Below are 22,503 nucleotides of genomic sequence, written 5' to 3' on the forward strand. Positions count from 1 at the left end.
AAGAATAAAAGTAGGCTGTTAAACTGAAAAGTCTGACAATAAAAAGCCTATTAGTACCAGAAGCTTTGTCCTGCCGTCCTCTGTGCTCCACCCACATTTCAGAGAGCTCTACATCGCCATTTTCTCTTCTTCGTTTGTTCCTCCTGACCTCTTCTGCTGCTCGCTACTACTGTTGTCATGCCGACCGAGGCTGTTGTGTTTCCCGCTTGTGGTCTCGTCACTCGTCACTTCCGGAAGTAGCTCGACAACTAGCTCTATAGGGTATACATGCACAAAGTAGCTCGGCAGAAATCGCATAAACTAGGTCGTGTAGCTCGATTCCGAGAAATCAAGTTCGGTTCAATTTCAGCAAAATTTAGGTGTATACATGGCATTTTGAACTTCGATTTCAGTCGAGCAACGGCAGAAATTCGATTCTCTCTATGTGCATGTAAACGTAGTGAGTGCACAGTTCAAAAGCCAGCATCTGTCATAGTATTAGTGCACATGACATGGGTAGCTTGTACATCTGGGAAGGCATCATTAATGTTGAACGATATTGTTTCAGAGCAATATGCTGCCATCTAGACAAAATCTTTTTCAGGGAAGGCCTTCCTTCTTTCAGCAAGACAATGCCAAACCGCTTTCTGCACATATTAAAACTGCATGGCTCCATAGTAAGAGAGTCTGGGTGTTAAACTGGCCTGCCATCCAGACCGATCTGCCATTTAAAACATTTTGCACATTATGAAGTGCAAAATACAACAAAGGAGACCCCAAACTGTTGAGCAACTGAAACTGTATATCAGGCAAGAATGGGACAACATTTCTCTTTCAAAACTACAGCAACTGGTCTCCTCAGTTCCCACACATTTACACAGTGTTGTTAAAAGTAGAGGTGATGCAACACAGTGCCCCATTCCAATGTTTCTGAAATGTTTTGCTGACATCAAATTCAAAATGGAGCATATATTTTTCCAAAAACAATAAGATTTGTCAGTTTCAATATTTGATATGTTGTCTTTGTACTATTTTCAATTAAATATAGGGTTTCCGGGATTTGCAAATTATCCTATTCTGTTTTTATTGACAGTTTACACAGCGTCCCAAGTTTTCTGGAATTGGGTTATACATGGGTGAAGACAAACATTTGCTTGTGGACATTAGCTAGTTCTTCTACCTCATTTTGTTCTGAGTATGGAGTTTCTCTACTCTCTATTTCTGTACTGAATACAGACAGAATCAGTGGGGGGTTTTTTGTGCATCCTTTTCCATGGAAGATCCAGTAACTCCACTTTCAAATCTTTTTGGATAGTCCTCTGGTTTTGTACTAGCTGTACCTATACCTATAATTTCTTGATTGCGCTGCTTTAGTGTTTGCAAACAAAAAGAGATTTCTAACCTGGTCAGAAAGAACCATGACTATCATAGCAAATGGGCTACTTGATCATCATCTGACTGAGGTTTCTATGGAGAAATTTGTTTTGAAATTTTGATATTAGCTAAAAAGTTATCCACATATTATTTTGGATTAGTGCCAAAAGACACAGATTGCTGCTTGGTGAAATGACCACTTTCAAATGGCGTAACTGTAGAAGATCCTAATGGCTTGGCATCCTGTCAGTGTCTTCAATGATGCTCAGTGGAGGGCTACCCTACAACGAAAAGACGTATATACATGGCTCATGGAAAATCAGAGTATTTATTCTAAAGAGAAACCGAAGGCATACAGATCTCCTGATGCTTACAACTCTTTGTGGGAATGTTACATTTTTGCTTTATGATTACGTCAGGGACGTTGTTACACTGAAGGCCAAGGCATTGCCCATCCAGATTCTATAAACTTTTGTAACCTGAACAAAGTTAGACAGCTAAATGTAAAGTGATATAGATTTGTTAAAGAAACAAACTAAGCATGTTCAATTCTTAGTTTGCACACTCTTTTTAACAAAATGATAGTTAGCTGCTTATCCAAGATGAAATGGGCGCTGCAAAGACTGAGCTCCTCTGACCAGAATTATCCTTCCAAACTGCTTGTAAAACAACTGTCTTATTCTGGCTTGGAAACGTGTCTGGTTCATTAGTATGCACAAAAAAATTTTTGGCTTGCATTTATTCATCCATCCATTATCTGTAGCCGCTTATCCTGTTCTACAGGGTCGCAGGCAGACTGGAGACTATCCCAGCTGACTATGGGCGACAGGTGGGGCACACCCTGGACAAGTCGCCAGGTTATCGCAGGGCTGACAAGCTTGCGTTTAAATATCACTTAAGTCTCGCTATGTTTTTACTGGGATATCACAATGTTACTTAAATACTGCTGTGTCTTTCTTCTGCAAATGGTATGTCAGAGGGGGTGTCAGAGTGACATGTCTCACTCAGTGGTCTGGATTGGTCAATCACAGTCAAGATTTCCACTAGTTGAATAATGTATTCCCCTTACTTCATTCTGACTGTTGTAGCTTTGAGGTGAAAACAGGAGTTTATAGAAAATCATGAATTCTCTTAAAAAGCAGACAGTAAGCGATATACTCCCATGTAACAGAATACTACATACCATGTTAAATTATATATTAAATGTTAGTTTTAAGCCAGAATACTCCTTTAACAAATGCAGCCGACAGACCTGCCAGAGAAGCTCACTGAGCACAGTGGATGAGAACTGAGGGTTCTCCCAGCAGCAGAATCGCAGGAGTTTAACCGTCTCCTCAGAGTTACTGCAGTCCTCAATGATTTTCTTCACGTAGCTGGCACGTACAAACAGTATCTCTGCCACAAATTGTTGTAGAGGCATAATGGGAGCAGTCAGGCTGGAGTCACCATATGGGTTCGGTAGAGCTGGATTACCTAAAGGAAGGAGTAAAAAGGAATAAAATGAGAATCAGTCAGTCATAAAATTAGAATGTAAAATAGTATCTTTAGAAGGTGTTTTCCAATTCTAATGATAAGTAGGTTGTCCTTTATTTAGCCCAGGTTTGCTAAAATATTGCCATTACTCAGAGTACATTTAGTTTTTCTGAGAGTGAGCTAGTGCCTGTTAATAAACACTCACCATTAATTGAGGACTGCATACGCGATGATACATCACAACATCTCAGCAGCTGAGACACTACTGTATAAAGCTTGCCCAGCTCCGCATACTGGTACTTAATAGGGGGGCCAGGACCCTCATCCAAAGCCACCAGCATGAAAGTCGCTGGCACACTCAACTTCAGCAGTTGTGTCTTTTCTGCTAAACCTACAGACCCCAAAAAGGGTTTATGCAGATTCATGATGAGCTAAACATGTTAAAGTATGTTCCCATTTTATTGGGATGGGCAAGATGATGAATTACTCAATTACAATACAACAGGAAAAAAAAAGGGAATTCACACACCAAACAGATGCTGGTAGGGGATTCTTAACGTATTTTTAATGCATCATTGGGGGGGCAAAAAGCAGGGAGAAATACAAACAGACAGAAATACCAGTTTGTATCAAAAATTTAGCTGTAATTTAAAATATCTCTCTTTGAAGAAGTCACGTTTTGTCCTACATGGGACAAACTTAAGTGAATATGTACATGTGAAGAGAATTCAGAGGTCCAACTATACGAAAACATCCAACTTTGAGCTGACAGGTACGAGATTTTTGTAAACAATGGTGACAAATTTTAAATCAAGCATCTTTGGATCTTACTCTTCTTATTATCAAGTAGACACAGAAACAATTGAAGTCTATTAAAATGGAGACTGATGAAAGTACAGCACAACTTCAACCTAAGATCTCGGCTATGTATTTTTCTAAACTCAAAGAGGGAATCAAAATTGACAAATATGAACAATCACTTCGTAAAGGCCCGGTCCCACTGCACTTACGGATGCAAAGAGGATGTGAAACGTAAAAAAATCTTTGCCATCCGTTGGAAAACGCTATGCATCTGTGTGTACTCATTGCATACGTGCTTCATACGCTCTATCCATCGAGCATCCGTCCACTGTGATTTCATCCGCGCAAAAAGTTTTGAGCTGCACAAAACTTTTAGAACGGATGAACTTTCCGCCGTGTACGATGTAAATCCGCGACATATACGAGCAACAAACGTTCTATGTCCGTTATCATCCGTTAAACGTCTGCTGTATCCTCTCTGCATCCTCTGGGCATCCTCGCAACTCACATCCGCTGCAGCTGAAAACGGAAAGAGGGAGGAAAGATAAAGTACATGAAACGTCTATTCATCGTTGGTAGCACGGAAATAGAAAGGATGTAAGCGTATGCATCTCATATATAAAGTATTCAAAACGGACAAAGCGTTTATATCTGGGATGTATCTCGTATATTTAGGATGTCTGGAGTATGTCTAGAGTATGTAGAAGGACACCTAGCGCAGTGAACGGTCTGCATCCGATATACATCCGCGCAACATCCCCTTTGTTTCCGTTAGGCGTACGTGATGCATCCCCTTCATCCGCTATGCATCCGCTCTTTCTGCTATGCGTCCGCTTCTCAGTTATCACCGGTAACCCCTTCGGAGCTGTCATCCACTTCCATCCGCTTTCATCCGCTAGGCTTCCTGTGAACATGCGTTTAATATCCCCGCTATATACTACCCACGTCCGTTCTTTTCCGTTCTGTTTTCGCAAATTTTCGCCAATTTTGTCCATTTCTGGAGCGGATGAAAACGGATAGAGCCACCCCCGAAATTTTGCTCGTCCGCTGTGTCCTTTTTGCATACGTTTTGTGTCCATCGGCCAGTGGGACCGGGCCTTAAGAAGAAACTGTCCAAATTTACGAGGGACACATTGGACTATAAACATGTCAATGTCTATCCTTGGTTAAACGAAGATATTCAGACCCTTCGCAAACAAATCTGCTCAGGTGATTCACCTACTTTGGAATCCAGTGCCTCCAGTTTACCCTCCAACTCTGTGATGTTTTAAGCCCATCTCTAAAAGCTCATGGACACTACCACATCAGAATGTCCACTAGATCCATAGGCGGAAGGAAGGAGGAGCAGGAGGAGCCAGAAACACACGGACATCTGCCACCAAGATGATAACTTACAACCGATCGATGAATTGAAACCACAAGAAAAGGTAAAGAATGATCTTTTGGTCAATCTCATAGGTGAGGATTTCAGTAAGTATGAAACTGGTCAATAAAGGGCTCTCTTTTATTCCAACTCTTTCGGTTAATCCCTTCCAAATAAAGATTGAATTGTTTTTTACGGACCATGAAACTGAAGCTTTTTTTTATTTTTAAAATAAAGAAAGGACTATTTCATCTTTTAACATTGAGAATCACAATATTAAACAGGGATGTGATTTGGGGCTGGTGAAATTATCTGAAAATTTTAGCCGGGGGTCTGGGGGCCGCAGGCCCCCAGCTAGTCCAGGGCAGCACCCTGGTGGGGGGACAAGGGGGGGCGAAGCCCCCTGAAGCTCCTGGGTTCTGGGGTTTTCTGACTTAAAAATTGTAATAAAATGGCAAGCAAACACACAAGAAAAAACTTGTCATGATTAACAAATTCAAGCCAATTTAATGGTCAACATGCAACTCTGAGCCCCTATAGTAAATTCAGTGATTCTTAACTGACAAAAAGCCAAAACATGAAACCTAAAAATGTCATTCTAAATTAAATCATCTGCATTAGAATAAATAGAAAATTGTATAAGGAAAAACAAAATTTATACTTTCAATTACTGTAGAAGTTGAACATACCTACGTCAATGTGCCTTTTCAAACAAACATGATGCAACATAAGAATTCATCCACAAGTCTTCAGGAACTCTCAAAGAAAAAAGATGCTAGCATCCATGTCCAGTTCCAGCATATCAGTCACTTTTTTTCTGCAGTTACTAGTCTAGCAATGTCAACTTCATATACATAACTCTATAGTGTTCACTCACCAAAGGATAATCATAACTCCACAGTGTTCATTCACTTAAGGATATTCAGAACCCCAGTGTTCACTCACTTAAGGATATTCAAAACTACTGTGTTCACTCACTTAGGTTTCGTTTCTATCCCGGGCTCCAGCCCGACTTTGCACGCTCGTAGCTCGGGCAGGGGAGGTCCCAGCATCCCCAAACTTGACAGCCAGAGTCCTCTGCCCTCCCCCCAAAGAACCAGTGTGGGCAAGGTGCGCTAGCCCCGCGCCTCGGGACGTAATTCGCTCCGAGGCAAGCCGCGGCGCTCCGCTTAGGTTTCGTTTCTATCCCGGGCTCCAGCCCGACTTTGCACGCTCGTAGCTCAGGCAGGGGAGGTCCCAGCATCCCCAAACTTGACAGCCAGAGACCTCTGCCCTCTCCCCAAAGAACGAAATCGCTGAACAAATGTCTCACAGTCTTATGTCCAACGTCTGTAGCAACCTCTTTCTCCAACCATTCCCAGCGGAACTTGTTTTTCACTATTCTGTCGATTTCTTTAACTCGATTTGCATCTTTACACTTGATCACGGAGGCTGCCATCTTTCAACTCTTTGTTTGAAGCGAGCTTACGTACAGCTATCTAACAAGCGCGTTCATTGGTTGTTACAGAGCGATGGGCCAATCACGTACCTCGTTTCATCTCAATGATGGAATTACTGATAGTCGGAACGAATAGGATACGAATGCGGATTTTTGAGCGAAAAATCGGAATTTTTTTTTTTTATTTTGAGGTGAAAAAAGCGGAATTCCGCGAATTCGCGGAAAAATCACATCCCTGATTAAAATACCGATTTACATACAAACCCAAAAATACCTTTATAGCACCTGTTACAGCCATAGACACAGCCATAGACACTTTTTGCAAACTAGATAGAGATGTTGAACCTATGTATAATTCGACTCCCTGTAATAACAGGGCTAACTGTACGAAAACAAAATTAAAGGCACTTATTTCTTTCTTTTCAAGCAATAACAATTTCATCTTTAAGATTGCTGATCAAGGTGGTGGTTTGGTCAATAGGTCCGATTATGAACAGGAAATGTACAAACAACTGTCAGGTACTAAAATAGTCTAATTATTGTGTAATTTAATATCTCGTTTAAAACAGAAATTGATGCCTTTGTGACTTTACCTTTTGAAATCACATCATCTTGCTTCATCTGAGAGGTTTTTTGATTACTGAAACCTCTACTATTCCTGTTATTTACATGTTACCTAAAGTATATAAACCTTTTGAAAAACTCCCTCCAGGTCATCCTATTGTGGCTAGTAAATCTAAATTTGTCATTGTGAATATTAGGCCTCTCATTTACCTTCCTATCCAAGAGACGCCAGTGACATTATTGACCAAAGATCTAAAATCCATTTAGACAATGAAAATGTTTTGTTGGTTACAATGGATGTCACTCATCTTTACACCAATATTCCTCATGATATTGGGCTGACAGCTTTAAATTTCTTTTTAGACTCGTACATTGATAATTTTCCACCTACTGATTTTTTAAAATAAAGCTAGCTGAGCTAGTGTTCACCAGGAATTTTCTTCTTTTTGGAAATTATTAGTTCCTTCAGATTTGTGGTATGGTCATGGGTGCAACATTCACACCTGATTATGCAAATTTATTTATGAAAATAATAAAAAATATGACCATTTATCAAGAGGGAATATTAAACAAGTGCATGGTTGAGGCCATAAGATGTGCCAGTTAATAATAATGTGAAACAGTGTCTTGATAACAGATCCCCTCTGGTTTGTTGTAGTACCTGCACTCCTTTTACTCATCATACTAAAAGAATTATCAAACAACACTGGCATGTTTTCAAACTGATGCTAGATGTGCAAAAATCTTTTCTAATCCTCCTCTATTTGCATATTCTCGGTCTCATAATTTCAAAGGTATTTTGGTATATTTAGATACTTCTGATCATTCTAAATGCCCTAGAGAATGTTGGATGACACTACAGGATTCCCCCCTCCCTAGATTGTAACTGTACTCATCATTTTGCTCATATGAGGATAGCCCCATATGTACAGCCCTTGATCTATCCCAATGCCCTATTTCTGGCTAAGGTTCTCATCGCTCCGCATACTCCATATGGATAGCTTAAAGAGACACTTAGAAGATGGCTCTGGACACTTAATACAAACATTCCTGCTACAATGGTTTAGGACTGCAATTGCCATGATAACTTTAGGACTGTAGCTGTCATCAATAGTTTTGCACTCAAGTCTCCTTCAATGAACAATTGATAACTTCAACAAAATAGACTTCATGTTAAAACTATAATGAATTTCCTGGTTACACAGTTGTACTTTTTGATCATAGGACAGTTATAGAAGCAAGTTATTTATAATCATACTATCTGTAATCACCCAACATTAAGATGGGGTCCCTTTTGAATCGGTTTCCTCTCAAGGTTTCTTCCTCATGTTGACTGGAGTTTTTCCCTTGCCACTGTCGCCTCAGGCTTGCTCATTAAGGATAAATTTATTATTGATGTGTTTAAAATCTTTATTTTTCTGTAAAGCAGCTTTGCGAAAATGTCTATTGTTAAAAGTGCTATACAAATAAATTGGCTCCAGCTCCCCTCGTGACGCTGATGGACAAGCAGTATAGATAATGGATGGATAGATGGATGTAGGGGCAGCACGGTGGTGTACTGGTTAGCACTATCGCCTCACAGCAAGAAGGTTCTGGGTTCGAGCCCAGTGGCCAATGGGGTCCTTTCTGTGTGGAGTTTGCCTGTTCTCCCCGTGTCTACGTGGGTTTCCTCCGGGTGCTCCAGTTTCCCCCACAGTCCAAAGATATGCGGGTTAGGTTAATTGGTGACTCTAAATTGACCGTAGGTGTGAATAGGAGTGTGAATGGTTGTTTGTCTCTATGTGTCAGCCCTGCAATGATCTGGCGACTTGTCCAGGGTGTACCCCGCCTCTCGCCCATAGTCAGCTGGGATAGGCTCCAGCTTGCCTGCAACCCTGCATAGGATGAGCGGTTATGGATAATAAATGAATGGATGGATGGATGTAGTGTATTGAAATATTTCAAAACGTACTGTAACACCAGTCAACGTGTCAAAAACCTTTAGTGCATTCCGAGTTAAAACATACGTTTCATTAGAAACATCCTTGGTTGTAGCTATCAAAAATGAGCCTCTGAAGCTCTTAAAAGCTTACCGAGATTGGCATACATGACAAAAAGGTTGAAGAACTGCTGTAGATGTCGCCCATGCTCAGATACCTCCCTCCTCAGCAGGTTAAGCACAGCCCGCAAGAGGTGATCACTCAGGGTCATATTGTCACAGGTCTATCACCAAGAATATGTAAAAGAGAGAGAGAACAAAAATATTCTCAATCTTATAAATAATGTCTTCATCTTGCAGGCTGTTTGTTCAAAACTAATTAAAATACCTTCAGGTCTCCCTGTATAATGTACATGGATTAATAACTTCGGCAATTTATCACTTATTACCTCGCCCGGGACGGAGTCCACCAGGGGGCGAGATATTGTTTTCAGTGGGGTTTCTTTGTATGTTTGTTTCTTTGTTAGCAACATTATGGGAAGATGGCTGGACCAGTCTTCATGAAACTTTCAGGATACAGTAGATGGGCATTGGTCTCAAAGAGAACCTCCAACATTTTGAGGGTCATCCGGTCAAGGTCACCAAAAAGGTCAAAATCATAGTTATTACAGATTTACTACATAATTATATGTAAGGAAATCTTAGCTCCTCTGAAGAGCTCTTTGGTTGTTTTTAAGTGCAGCTAACCAACCAAAAGTGCTACCGGGCGAGGTTTGTTTTGCCTGGCAACACTTGTTTTTTCACTTATTTGTCATCATTACTTGTTAACCGTCATACTAACCTGTGTGGAGGAGCCTGGTGAAGTGACTGGGGCAGGGCATGGGCCATCCTGCAGTGAAAAGTGTGCAATGAAGACTGTAAGTTTGGAGAAGGCTCCACGAACCTCGGCACTTGGGCACTCCAGCAGATATTCAGAGAAGCGCGTGGGGTATGCAAACAAGACATTGTGTGCAAACCAGCTGCGGACGTTCTTACTGTGACGCAGTAGGATGCACAAGGCATCATACCTTGACAACAAACAGAAATCAGTTGAGAGAGTGAAAGACTAAAAACAGAAACAACATAGCATATACACACACTTACCAGTCACTAGCAGGGCCTCTGACTACTTTTTTGGTATGGAATCCTGTAGTGAACAGGAATCTAGCAGCAAGCTGAATACTTATCATAGCTATTTCTTCAGCTTCGGGTAGTAGGTATTCTTGACCTTGTCAAAGCAAATAGAACCAGAGACCTATGTTTCCAGCGATTAAATTTGAATACAGTGCACTAATAGACTGTTACACTTAAATTGCAGTTTCACAAATTCATACCTGGGGGTGGGTTCAGGTAGACGCTATTGCAGGTGAGCAGCTTTTTGACAAACTGGAAATACTCAAGGCTGTACTGCATGCGGCTGTGCATGAAATGCACATTTTGCTTGCGTACACCACACTCGATGGCCGAGGGCATCTTGAGATGGTGAAGCTTTGGCACCAGTGTCATCTCTGCTATGTGCTTCAACAGCTCGCCATCAACGCTGACTGTGTCCATGCGCTCATAGAACAGGATGTAGGCGTTCCACCAGCGCTTTTGCCGCCGGTATGACATGCGCTTCATCATGTGGTCAAATACCTCACCCATGTACTCTCCACCAAAGCACTGGTTCTTCATCTCCTCATCATCATCCATCTTGCACTCAGTGACATCACCATCATCAAACTTGTACCAGTGATCTCGCTGGCCATCAGCACTATTGCTGTGCCGTTGGATAATGTAGGAGTAGTAATGTCCACCGCTGGCCTGCCCTGAGTGCACCAGCACTCCTACTAACCGGTAACGGGAGCTTCCGCTCAAATGTGGCTCGAAGGGTGCATTCTGGTGGATGACTTGACTCTCTGCAGAAACCTCATTGCTCTCTAGCTTGGCCACTCCTGCTACAGTGTATGGTTCCATGTCCAACTCACGTGGAAACTCAAAGTAATCATTAAACTTTATGGCACACTCACGCTCCCAATCATAGTCAAAACGCTTGAGCTGAATGGCCAGTACTGGAGGAAGCTTCTTAATCAGGAGACGTTTCACGGTATCAACCTGTGGATGATGATACACAAAGTAAATAAACACACAATGTAGAAATTGCCAAGCCAGTCTTTTTTCTGATCTCAGCTGTTCCAGATTAGTTTTCTGTGGGTGTTTGGTAAATTATATAGTTATGGGGGGGAAAAAGAAAGTACGCCCTCCTTCAAAGCTATGTTTTTATTTATCAGGGCATAAATAGCAATTGTGTGGTCCTCACCAACATTGTAAACAACCAACCAACCTTGGGTGACCACAAGAAACACAATGGGTGTGAATAAATAAGTACACCCTCCCTACTTCCACAATCATTCAGAGAATAAACAGCAACCAGGTGGTACTAATGAAATGTACACGATTATTTAAAATCAAGAAGTATGACTACCTCAATAAAAGCAGAACTTTTGACAGTTTGGTCTTCTGGAGCATTCAGGAGTGTCTCTACATCATGCCAAGGGGGAAGGGGAGAGAGAAAAAAAAAAAAGATATCAGCCATGACCTCAGAGAAGCAAATGTTGCTGCTCATCAACCTGGGAAGGGTTATAAGGCCATCTATAAACAAATTGAAATTCATCATTCAATAGTAAGAAGGACTGTTTACAAAGGAGAACCTTCAAGACAGTTGCCAATCTTTCCAGGAGTGGACGTCTCAGGAAGTTCAGTCCAAGGTCAGACTGTTTCATGCTCAGAGTTACTGTATAAAGAAAAACCCAAGACCTACAGACATCTGTAAGCACATTCAATGTTTTTGTTCATGACAGCACAATCAGAAAAAGACTGAACAAGTATGGTTTTCTTGGAAGGGTGGCTAGGAAAAAGCACCTTCTCCCCAAAAAGAATATGGCTGCATGACTCATGTTCACAAAACTGCCTCTGAACAAACCACAAATGTTCTGGAACAATATCCTTGATGAGACCAAGGTGGAGATGTTTGGTCATCATGCACAGTACCGTGACTGGCAAACACCAAAACACAGCGTAAACACCTCATACCACCTGTCAAGCATGGTGGTGGAGGGATGATGATTTGGGCTTGTTTTTTAGCCAGAGGACCTTACAGAAACTTGCAGTCACTGAGACAACGATGAACTCTACTTTTCCCAGAATATTCAAATATTCAGATGGCCACAAATGTGAGGCACATCTGCCCAGCAACTTAAGTTGGGCTGAAATTGGGTCAAGCAACAGCACAATGATCCCAAGCACACCAGCAAATTGACACCTGAATGCCTAAAGAATAAAAAAAAAATCAAGCTGTTCAACTGGCGAAGTAAAAGTCCAGATCACAGGAATCACATTGAAATGCTGAAGAACCATCTTAGAGTTTTACGCATAAATGAATGCCCTCAATCATCAATGAACTAAAGCAACGTTGAAAAGAATAGTTGGCCAAAATTTCTTCAAAATGATGTGACAAATTCCTACAGAAAACATTTGTAGTTGCTAAAAGTGGTTCTATGTGTTACTGAATTGTAGGGTGCACTTATTTTTTTCTCCCACCTGTTTTCTGAGTTTTTAATTACTTTTTGGGAAAAATGACTAAATATTGAAATCTTTTGTGTCGTTTTGTTGTCAGCTGAGGTTATTTGTTTATTGAAGTTTCTGAGGACTGTACAACTTATTTAAGCCCTGAAAAATAAAAATATAGAATTGAAAGAGGGTGTACATTCTTCTTCCCCACTTGGATTTTGAGGTTATTACATAAGTTTATTACATACATTTTGAGGTTATTACATAAGTTCTTATCAACATGAAATTACAATAATGATTTTATTCATTTTGGTATAGATCCCTTCACAGCTGACATCAAAAATTGCGTGCGCACTTTGGCCACAAAAGTGGTGGTGTTCCCCAGCCATTCTGACTAACAAAAATGAGGTAGCAAGCATTTAAAATCAAATAAAAACTGTTTCCAGCATAAAAATGTCTGGATGCTGCGTATACGGTTGTCAGAATTGATATTCCACAGGCGGACTCCACAGGCGGACTCACGTTTTACAGGATTTCAACAGGATCGCAACCGTTTCAGAGCCACCAGCGGTGTCTGTGGCTACAAGCGATTAAAAGTGTTGACTGGAATGAGGACACAATCAAAAATGCTTGTGCATGCAGCGCCCACTTTATATCAGGTAAGGTTACCTATCTAAGTTACAGGGGCAAGACATACAATTTTTGATATAGTAAGGAGAGTAACAACCCAAGTTAAATTTGAAAGGACAGTAACACAGAAGCATAATTCATGTTTGCATAACAACTATATCGTAGAGCTCTGAACTATGTTAGCTACAAGCCCACAACACCAAATAATAGGCTATTTACTCTGCCATACAGGTGCAATTTGCTGTAAGGATATAGTTTTCTCGTTTGTTGATTATAACCCAAGCCTCATACATGTATATTCGGCCACTTGCTAACATCTTCAACCCACTCATTAATAGCATACGGATCTGGAAGTCAGTCACCATTTCTCAATGACAACTTGTTGAGGTAATATTCATGATCTTTTGTTGTTAATCCCCTTGCATAGCTGGACAAGCTGTTGATCTCTGCCATACTTCCATTGCCAAAATGCGCACACATACGTATGACGTCATCATTGCGCACAAACTGTGAACGGGTTTATTCTTTCTTTCAGTGTTTGAACAATTGATTTCATGTTTGTCCCCCCCAACTGAAATAAAAAATTTGTTTATTTACTCAGGGTAGAGGCTTGGTTTATACACTACCCTACCAAAAAAAAAAAAAGTTGTCACACACACTAATATTTGGTTGGATCACCTTTAGCCTTGATTACAGCATGCATTTGCCGTGGCATTGTTCTGATAAACTTATGCAATGTCACAACATTTATATCAGTCCTGAGTTGTATTAATTTTTCACTGACAGCTTGTGTTGAGAATGGGAGAGTCAAACCACTGCGCAAAGTCTTCTCCAGCACACCCCAAAGATTCTCAATGGGGTTAAGGTCGGGACTCTGCGGTGGCCAAATCATGTGTGAAAACGATTTCTCATGCTTCCTGAACCAGCCTTTCGAAATCTGAGCCCTAATTTTATGCCCGTGCCATCGGGGAAGGGGGAATCGATTGATCGGATAACTTGGTCATTCAATACCTTCAGATCATCAACTGACTTCATTTTATTGCCACATAACTTTGCTGCTCCTCAACCTGACCAACTGAAGCAACCACAGATCATAACACTGCCTCCAGAGGCTTGTACAGTGGCCACTACACATGATGAGGTGCATCGCTTCATGTGCTTCCCTTCTTACTTTGACACATCCATCACTCAATAATAGAGCAAATATGGATTTATCAAACCACATGACCTTTTCCCCATTGCTCCAGAGTCCAGTCTTTATGCTCCCTAGCAAACTGAAGCCTTTTCTTCTGAAAGCCTCATTCACAAGTGGTTTTCTTACACTGCAAAAAAATTATATCTTAGTAAGTGAAAATATCTTGAAAATAGTTGAAACGATCTAGCATTTCTTATTAGAAGAAAACAAGACACCAATTTTGAGATTATTAAACCTAGTTCGAGATTGCAACCAACTTATTCTAAGATGTCTTACCAAGTGTAATTATCTTACTGCACTGGCAGATTATTTCACTTGATTATAGTCTAAATGTTCTCAAATTTATTATGTTTTTCCTTATATTAGGATGGCTAGTTTTTGCAGTGTATGGCCACACAGCTGTTTAGTGCCAATCCTGCGAGTTCTCATCACATTGAGAGAGTGGAAATGCTCCTAGTTTCACTATTAAACATCGGTGTGAGCTCTACCGTCATTTATTCCCCCCAACGATTCGACTTCACCAAGCATTTAAATGATCTCTGATCATGGTCAGTCAGGATCATTTTCCAACCACATTTTTTTCCACAAGGTTGATGGTTCACCACTATCCTTCCAGATTTTAATAATGTGTTGGACAGTTCTTAACCCAATTCCAGTCATTTCAGCAGTCTCCTCAGTTGTTTTCTTTGCTTGATGTAGGCCAATAATTTGACCTTCTGAAACACAGTAATACTTTTTCTATGAGCACGGGATATGTCTGACATGTTTGTTGATGAAAAGCTACTCACTGCACAAGTTAGGGTAAAAAGAACTGTTGCCAGCTGAAATATATTAATCATTGCAGTAATGATCCAATCAAAGACTCTTATGTATTTGCTTATTTCAATCCAAATGGTGACTTTTTTTTTTTTTGGCCGGGCAGTGTATTTGGCCTATATTTACAAACAAAGCTTTAATTAAATCTGACTTGTACCGCAGCACTGCTGAACTCTCTAATCTGAAGTTGCGGATTAATTTTCTACAACCCCAATTCCATAAATTTGGGACACTGTGTAAAATGTAAATAAACAGAATGATGATTTACAAATCATGGAAACCCTATGTTTCACTGAAAATAGTACAAAGACAACATATCACATGTTGAAACAGAAATTTTATTGCTTTTTGAAAAATAGATGCTCATTTTGAATTTGATGTCCGCAACACGTTTCAGAAAAGTTGGGACGGGGCAACAGAAGACTGAAAAAAGTTGTGTAATGCTTAAAAAAAACTAATTAGGTTAATTGGCAACAGGCCAATAACATAACTGGGTATAAAAAGAGTATCCCAGAGAGGCGGAGTCTCTCAGAAGTAAAGATGGGGAGGGGTTCACTGCTCTGTAAAAGACTGCATGGGCAAACAGTGCAGCAACTTAAGAATAACGTTCCTCAATGTAAAATTGCAAAGAATTTGGGAATCACATCATCTATGGTACATATTAAAAATTCAGAGAATCTGGAGAAATCTCTGTATGCAAGAGACAAGGCTGAAAACTGACATTGGATGCCAGTGATCTTCAGGCCCTCAGGCAACACTGCATTAAAAGCAGACACGTGTCTGTAGTGGAAATCACTGTATGGGCTCAGGAACACTTCAGAAAACCATCGTCTGTGAAAACAGTCCATTATTGCATCCACAAATGCAAGTTAAAACCATATATAAACAATATCCAGAAAAGACTGCCACCTTCTCTGGGCCCGAGCTCTTTTACAATGGACTGAGGCAAAGTGGAAAATTGTCCCGAGGTCTGATGAATCAAAAGTAGAAATTCTTTCTAGAAATAGGAGGACACCACGTCCTCCAGGCTAAAGAGGAGAGGGACTATCCGACTTATCAGTGCACAGTTCAAAATCCAGCATCTGTGATAGTATGAGGATGCATTTGTGCACATAACATGGGCAACTTGTACATCTGGGAAGGCATCATTAATGCTGAATGACATATACACATTTCAGAGCAATATGCTGCCATCCAGACAAAATCTTTTTCAGGGAAAGCCGCCTTCTTTCAACAAGACAATGCCAAACTGCTTTCTGCACATATTAAAACTGCATGGCTCCATAGTAAGAGTGTCCGGGTGCTAAACTGGTCTGCCTGCAGTCCAGACCTGTCTCCCATTTAAAACATTTGGCACATTATGATGAAGTGCAAAATACAACAAAGGAGCCCCCGAACTGTTGAGCAACTGAAATTGTATATCAGGCAAGAATGGGACGTTTCTTTTTCAAAACTATAGCAACTGGTTTCTCCTCAGTTCACAAACATTTACAGAGTGTTGTTAAAAGTAGAGGTGATGCAATACAGTGGTAAACATGCCCCGTCCAGTGTTGTCCACATTTCATGAAAATCGCTTCTTCTCTCTCAATTGTTCACTGATTTTTATTCTTTTTGGCAGGAAGGTAGGTCTACCTGGGGTGCATATAGCTTCTACCAAGATTTGCTTAATTACAATTATTAATAAAGTTATGGACTAATTAAGCCTTAATGAGCAGTTCAACAAAAATCACATCTTCTCGGTTAACTCCTCACCTTTTGGATTCTTTCTGGCAAATAGGCAGGTGTTCCTAGGGTGTATATACAACCCCGATTCCAAAAAAGTTGGGACAAAGTACAAATTGTAAATAAAAATGGAATGCAATAATTTACAAATCTCAAAAACTGATATTGTATTCACAATAGAACATAGACAACATATCAAGTGTCAAAACTGAGACATTTTGAAATTTCATGCCAAATATTGGCTCATTTGAAATTTCAGAACAGCAACACATCTCAAAAAAGTTGGGACAGGGGCAATAAGAGGCTGGAAAAGTTAAAGGTACAAAAAAGGAACAGCTGGAGGACCAAATTGCAACTCATTAGGTCAACTGGCAATAGGTCATTAACATGACTGGGTATAAAAAGAGCATCTTGGAGTGGCAGCAGCTCTCAGAAGTAAAGATGGGAAGAGGATCACCAATCCCCCTAATTCTGCACTGACAAATAGTGGAGCAATATCAGAAAGGAGTTCGACAGTGTAAAATTGCAAAGAGTTTGAACATATCATCTACAGTGCATAATATCATCAAAAGATTCAGAGAATCTGGAAGAATCTCCATGCGTAAGGGCCAAGGCCGGAAAAACATACTGGGTGCCCGTGATCTTCGGGCCCTTAGACGGCACTGCATCACATACAGGCATGCTTCTGTATTGGAAATCACAAAATGGGCTCAGAAATATTTCCAGAGAACATTATCTGTGAACACAATTCACCGTGCCATCCGCTGTTACCAGCTAAAACTCTATAGTTCAAAGAAGAAGCCGTATCTAAACATGATCCAGAAGCGCAGACGTCTTCTCTGGGCCAAGGCTCATTTAAAATGGACTGTGGCAAAGTGGAAAGCTGTTTTGTGGTCAGATGAATCAAAATTTGAAGTTCTTTATGGAAATCAGGGACGCCGTGTCATTCGGACTAAAGAGGAGAAGGACGACCCAAGTTGTTATCAGCGCTCAGTTCAGAAGCCTGCATCTCTGATGGTATGGGGTTGCATTAGTGCGTGTGGCATGGGCAGCTTACACATCTGGAAAGACACCATCAATGCTGAAAGGTATATCCAGGTTCTAGAGCAACACATGCTCCCATCCAGACGACGTCTCTTTCAGGGAAGACCTTGCATTTTCCAACATGACAATGCCAAACCACATACTGCATCAATTACAGCATCATGGCTGCGTAGAAGAAGGGTCCGGGTACTGAACTGGCCAGCCTGCAGTCCAGATCTTTCACCCATAGAAAACATTTGGCGCATCATAAAACGGAAGATACGACAAAAAAGACCTAAGACAGTTGAGCAACTAGAATCCTACATTAGACAAGAATGGGTTAACATTCCTATCCCTAAACTTGAGCAACTGGTCTCCTCAGTCCCCAGATGTTTACAGACTGTTGTAAAGAGAAAAGGGGATGTCTCACAGTGGTAAACATTGCCTTGTCCCAACTTTTTTGAGATGTGCTGTTGTCATGAAATTTAAAAATCACCTAATTTTTCTCTTTAAATGATACATTTTCTCAGTTTAAACATTTGATATGTCATCTATGTTCTATTCTGAATAAAATATGGAATTTTGAAACTTCCACATCATTGCATTCTGGTTTTATTTACAATTTGTACTTTGTCCCAACTTTTTTGGAATCGGGGTTGTAGATTCTATATATAGCTTGTAACATTTATTGTGCAAAGTGACCCACTTTAGATTGTTCTTTCTGGACTAGATGGAGCCGGTGTGAGCTACGCCGTCATTGACGGTCTCGTTTACACACATGCACTTTATGTAGTCCTGTGTAGGTCTGCGTAGTCTTTAGTTCCATGCAGTCTCATGTAGTTCTGTGTGGTTTTATGTAGCACCATGGTCCTGGAGGAACCTTGTTTCATTTCCCTGTATCAAATATATCAGCTGTACATGACTGAAATGAAACTAAACCTACCTGACTATACTACGGCTGCTAATAATAATAATAATAATAATAATAATAATAATAATATCAGATTTAAAAATGTGTAGTTATTTAACAAAAGTATAAATGAACTGCTTTTCTATAACAGCACACCTCATCATGTTTTATTTCTTACTTGCTGATATTTTTTAGTTCTAAAATGAATAAAATCCTAACTACATGCCCCAAAAGTCTCCAGACATTAAAATTATTTTCAAGATGCCTTCCAAAATTTTTCATACTTAGTTTATACTTTTTTCCCCCCCAGATAGCCTGTAGGAATGCCTTTGATAAAAGAAGAAATGACTGAAATCATTCTCATGGCTACAGTGCAAAGATCATTTAAAAGAACACAAAGTGCAATTACAGGCATAACACCAGATGTGTTAACACGAGTTAGTCATGAGTGACAGCGATTGCTCCATGTGTGTTTACAAAGAAATGGCAATCACGAAGCGCATGTTTTAGCAAAAAATTAACTTTATTTACTAAAGTGTTATTTTCCCTTATGTATTGATACTTTTGGGACAGAGTTAACTGAAGGCAAGGTTGAAAAATTATGTTGATTTCTACCTGATTCTGAAACAAAACACTCTTCCATAACTGTCTAGATCAGGGGGTCTTCAATCTTGTACACAATGGGCTGGTGTGGCTACAGGCTTTTATTCCAACAAACAGGAGCCACACCTGATCCCATGTTAATCAGTTTATCCTGGTCTCCAACTATCAAGCGTGCCTCCTTTTTGTCTGGAATGAAAACCTGCAGTCATACCAGCCTTTTGCAGATAATTTTGAAGATAAAAACAAAGGGTTGCAAGACAAACTTTTGATGATGCTTTCACTTGAAACTACGCCACTGAACAGATCAGCAGTTATTAAAAAAAACCTCAAACTAGCCTGTCTGGCACCAACAAGCATGCCACCAACAAGCATGCCACAGTCAAAATCACCGAGATAATATTTATTCCTCATTCTGATGGTTGATGTGAACATTATCCAAGACTGCTGGCTGTATCTGCATGATTTTATGCATTGCACTGTTGCCACATGATTGGCTGATTAGCTAATTGCATGAATAAGGTGGTGTATACAGTGGTGCTTGAAAGTTTGTGAACCCTTTAGAGTTTTCTATATTTTTGCATAAATATGACCTAAAACATCATCAGATTTTCACACAAGTCGTAAAAGTAGATAAAGAGAACCCAGTTAAACAAATGATACAAAAATATTATACTTGGTCATTTATTTATTGAGGAAAATGATCCAATATTACATATCTGTGAGTGGCAAAAGTATGTGAACCTCTAGGATTAGCAGTTAATTTGAAAATGAAATTAGAGTCAGGTGTTTTCAAATCAATGGGATGACAATCAGGTGTGAGTGGGCGCCTTGTTTTATTGAAAGAACAGGGATCTATCAAAGTCTGATCTTCACAACACATGGTTGTGGAAGTGTATCGTGGCACGAACAAAGGAGATTCCTGAGGACCTCAGAAAAAGTGTTGTTGATGCTCATCAGGCTGGAAAAGGTTACAAAACCATCTCTAAAGAGTTTGGACTCCACCAATACACAGTCAGACAGATTGTGTACAAATGGAGGAAATTCAAGACCATTGTTACCCTCCCCAGGAGTGGTTGACCAACAAAGATCACTCCAAGAGCAAGGCATGTAATACTCGGCAAGGTCACAAAGGACCCCAGGGTAACTTGTAAGCAACTGAAGGCCTCTCTCACATTGGTTAATGTTAATGTTCCTGAGTCCACCATCAGGAGAACACTGAACAACAATGGTGTGCATGGCAGGGTTGCAAGGAGAAAGCCACCGCTCTCCAAAAGTAACATTGCTGCTCGTCTGCAGTTTGCTAAAGATCACGTGGACAAGCCAGAAGTCTATTAGAAAAATGTTTTGTGGACAGATGAGACCAAAATAGAACTTTTTGGTTTAAATGAGAAGCGTTATGTTTGGAGAAAGGAAAACACTGCATTCCAGCATAAGAACCTTATCCCATCTGTGAAACATGGTGGTGGTAGTATCATGGTTTGGGCCTGTTTTGCTGCATCTGGGCCAGGACGGCTTGCCATCATTGATGGAACAATGAATTGTGAATTATACCAGCGAATTCTAAAGGAAAATGTCAGGACATCTGTCCATGAACTGAATCTCAAGAGAAGGTGGGTCATGCAGCAAGACAACGACCCTAAGCACACAAGTCGTTCTACCAAAGAATGGCTAAAGAAGAATAAAGTTAATGTTTTGGAATGGCCAAGTCAAAGTCCTGACCTTAATCCAATCGAAATGTTGTGGAAAGACCTGAAGCCAGCAGTTCATGTGAGGAAACCCACCAACATCCCCGAGTTGAAGCTGTTCTGTACGGAGGAATGGGCTAAAATTCCTCCAAGCCGGTGCGCAGGACTGATCAACAGTTACCGGAAACGTTTAGTTGCAGTTATTGCTGCACAAGGGGGTCACACCAGATACTGAAAGCAAAGGTTCACATACTTTTGCTACTCACAGATATGTAATATTGAATCATTTTTCTCAATACATAAATGACCAAGTATAATATTTTTGTCTCATTTGTTTAACTGGGTTCTCTTTATCTACTTTTAGGACTTGTGTGAAAATCTGATATTGTTTTACGTCATATTTATGCAGAAATATAGAAAATTCTAAAGGGTTCACAAACTTTCAAGCACCACTGTAGGTGTCCCTAATAAAGTGCTGTGTGTGTTAACAGTTGATGTTTTATGTCGAGCATTAATTTTGTGCTTAAATTCTAAGCCATTTCTGGAAATATTTAAAAAAAAAAAAAAAGAAGTTTTATTATTTTCAGCAAGCTGGGACACAGCAGATCAATCTCAGTTTCACTGAAATGCATTACTTTCAATCTCCATTAACTTTTTTTCCTCAGATATTTAACTGTAGTGTGCTGAATGTTTTTCCTTTGATCAGCTTACTAAACCCCACATTAATTATGGAATATTTATGCAAATCAGATGTATACATCATTCAGTGTCCTCAATTCTGCACTTATTTCTACACAACTTGAATGAATAAAGGCATTTTATATTTTAAAAATGCTTAATACATTAACATGCACATCTTAATAAAAACAGATACAACACAAATATATCAACTTAATTAAAAACCAAGTGCAAATGTGAACACATTTTGGAGTACCTTCTTGTTGCACTTTTCACAATGATAAGCATTGGCTCCTTCTAGCAGGTCTCCTTTGACATACTGTTCCAAGGAATCCAGGAGGTTTTGATGGTTTCTGATATCTACATTCAGTGTTGTGAAGGATTCTTCACACTCATATCTACAAAAACATTAATATGACAGTTTCATCCCTTACAAAACTTCCAGAATGAAACAGATAGGAAATGGACATTACCCTTACCTGTGGGGACAGCCCTGGCAGATTTTCTGGTCTGCAAATGAGCCACCCAGGACTTTGCTCAGCATGCTGGGATGGCCAAGGGCCTTCAGTGCTTCATCCAGGCTGTCTACTAGCGAGTTAAAAAACTCTAGAGCATCATGCTGTTCCCTCAGATTGACTGGCTCCCCCCATAACCTGTAAACCAATTTTTTGTTCTTTTACAGCAGAGTACAACTGAAAAAACACAATTCTCTCTAATTTAAAAAGAAGGATATTCTACTGACG

At 40.1% G+C, this 22,503-nt stretch overlaps 1 protein-coding gene across 11 annotated transcripts in view; it reads right to left on the minus strand.

Annotated features, from left to right (window-relative positions):
• Window positions 1-22,503, minus strand: part of LOC132884962 (probable ubiquitin carboxyl-terminal hydrolase FAF-X) — a 289,340-nt gene that overhangs the window by 57,140 nt on the left and 209,697 nt on the right. For 8 of the 11 annotated variants that reach the window (XM_060919101.1, XM_060919095.1, XM_060919100.1 and 5 more), the window contains 8 exons: window positions 22,240-22,413; window positions 22,017-22,158; window positions 10,284-11,043; window positions 10,054-10,177; window positions 9,752-9,977; window positions 9,065-9,194; window positions 3,032-3,217; window positions 2,606-2,826 (listed from right to left, as the gene is read on the minus strand). In XM_060919101.1, coding sequence (XP_060775084.1) covers window positions 2,606-2,826; window positions 3,032-3,217; window positions 9,065-9,194; window positions 9,752-9,977; window positions 10,054-10,177; window positions 10,284-11,043; window positions 22,017-22,158; window positions 22,240-22,413 — 1,963 coding nt within the window. Of the gene's footprint in view, window positions 1-2,605; window positions 2,827-3,031; window positions 3,218-3,246; window positions 4,147-4,849; window positions 5,018-9,064; window positions 9,195-9,751; window positions 9,978-10,053; window positions 10,178-10,283; window positions 11,044-22,016; window positions 22,159-22,239; window positions 22,414-22,503 lie in introns of those variants that run through there. The other 3 variants (XM_060919102.1, XM_060919104.1, XM_060919103.1) reach the window with 3 other exon arrangements.

This window comes from Neoarius graeffei, chromosome 4 (assembly GCF_027579695.1).
Source record: "Neoarius graeffei isolate fNeoGra1 chromosome 4, fNeoGra1.pri, whole genome shotgun sequence".
NCBI lineage: Eukaryota > Metazoa > Chordata > Actinopteri > Siluriformes > Ariidae > Neoarius > Neoarius graeffei.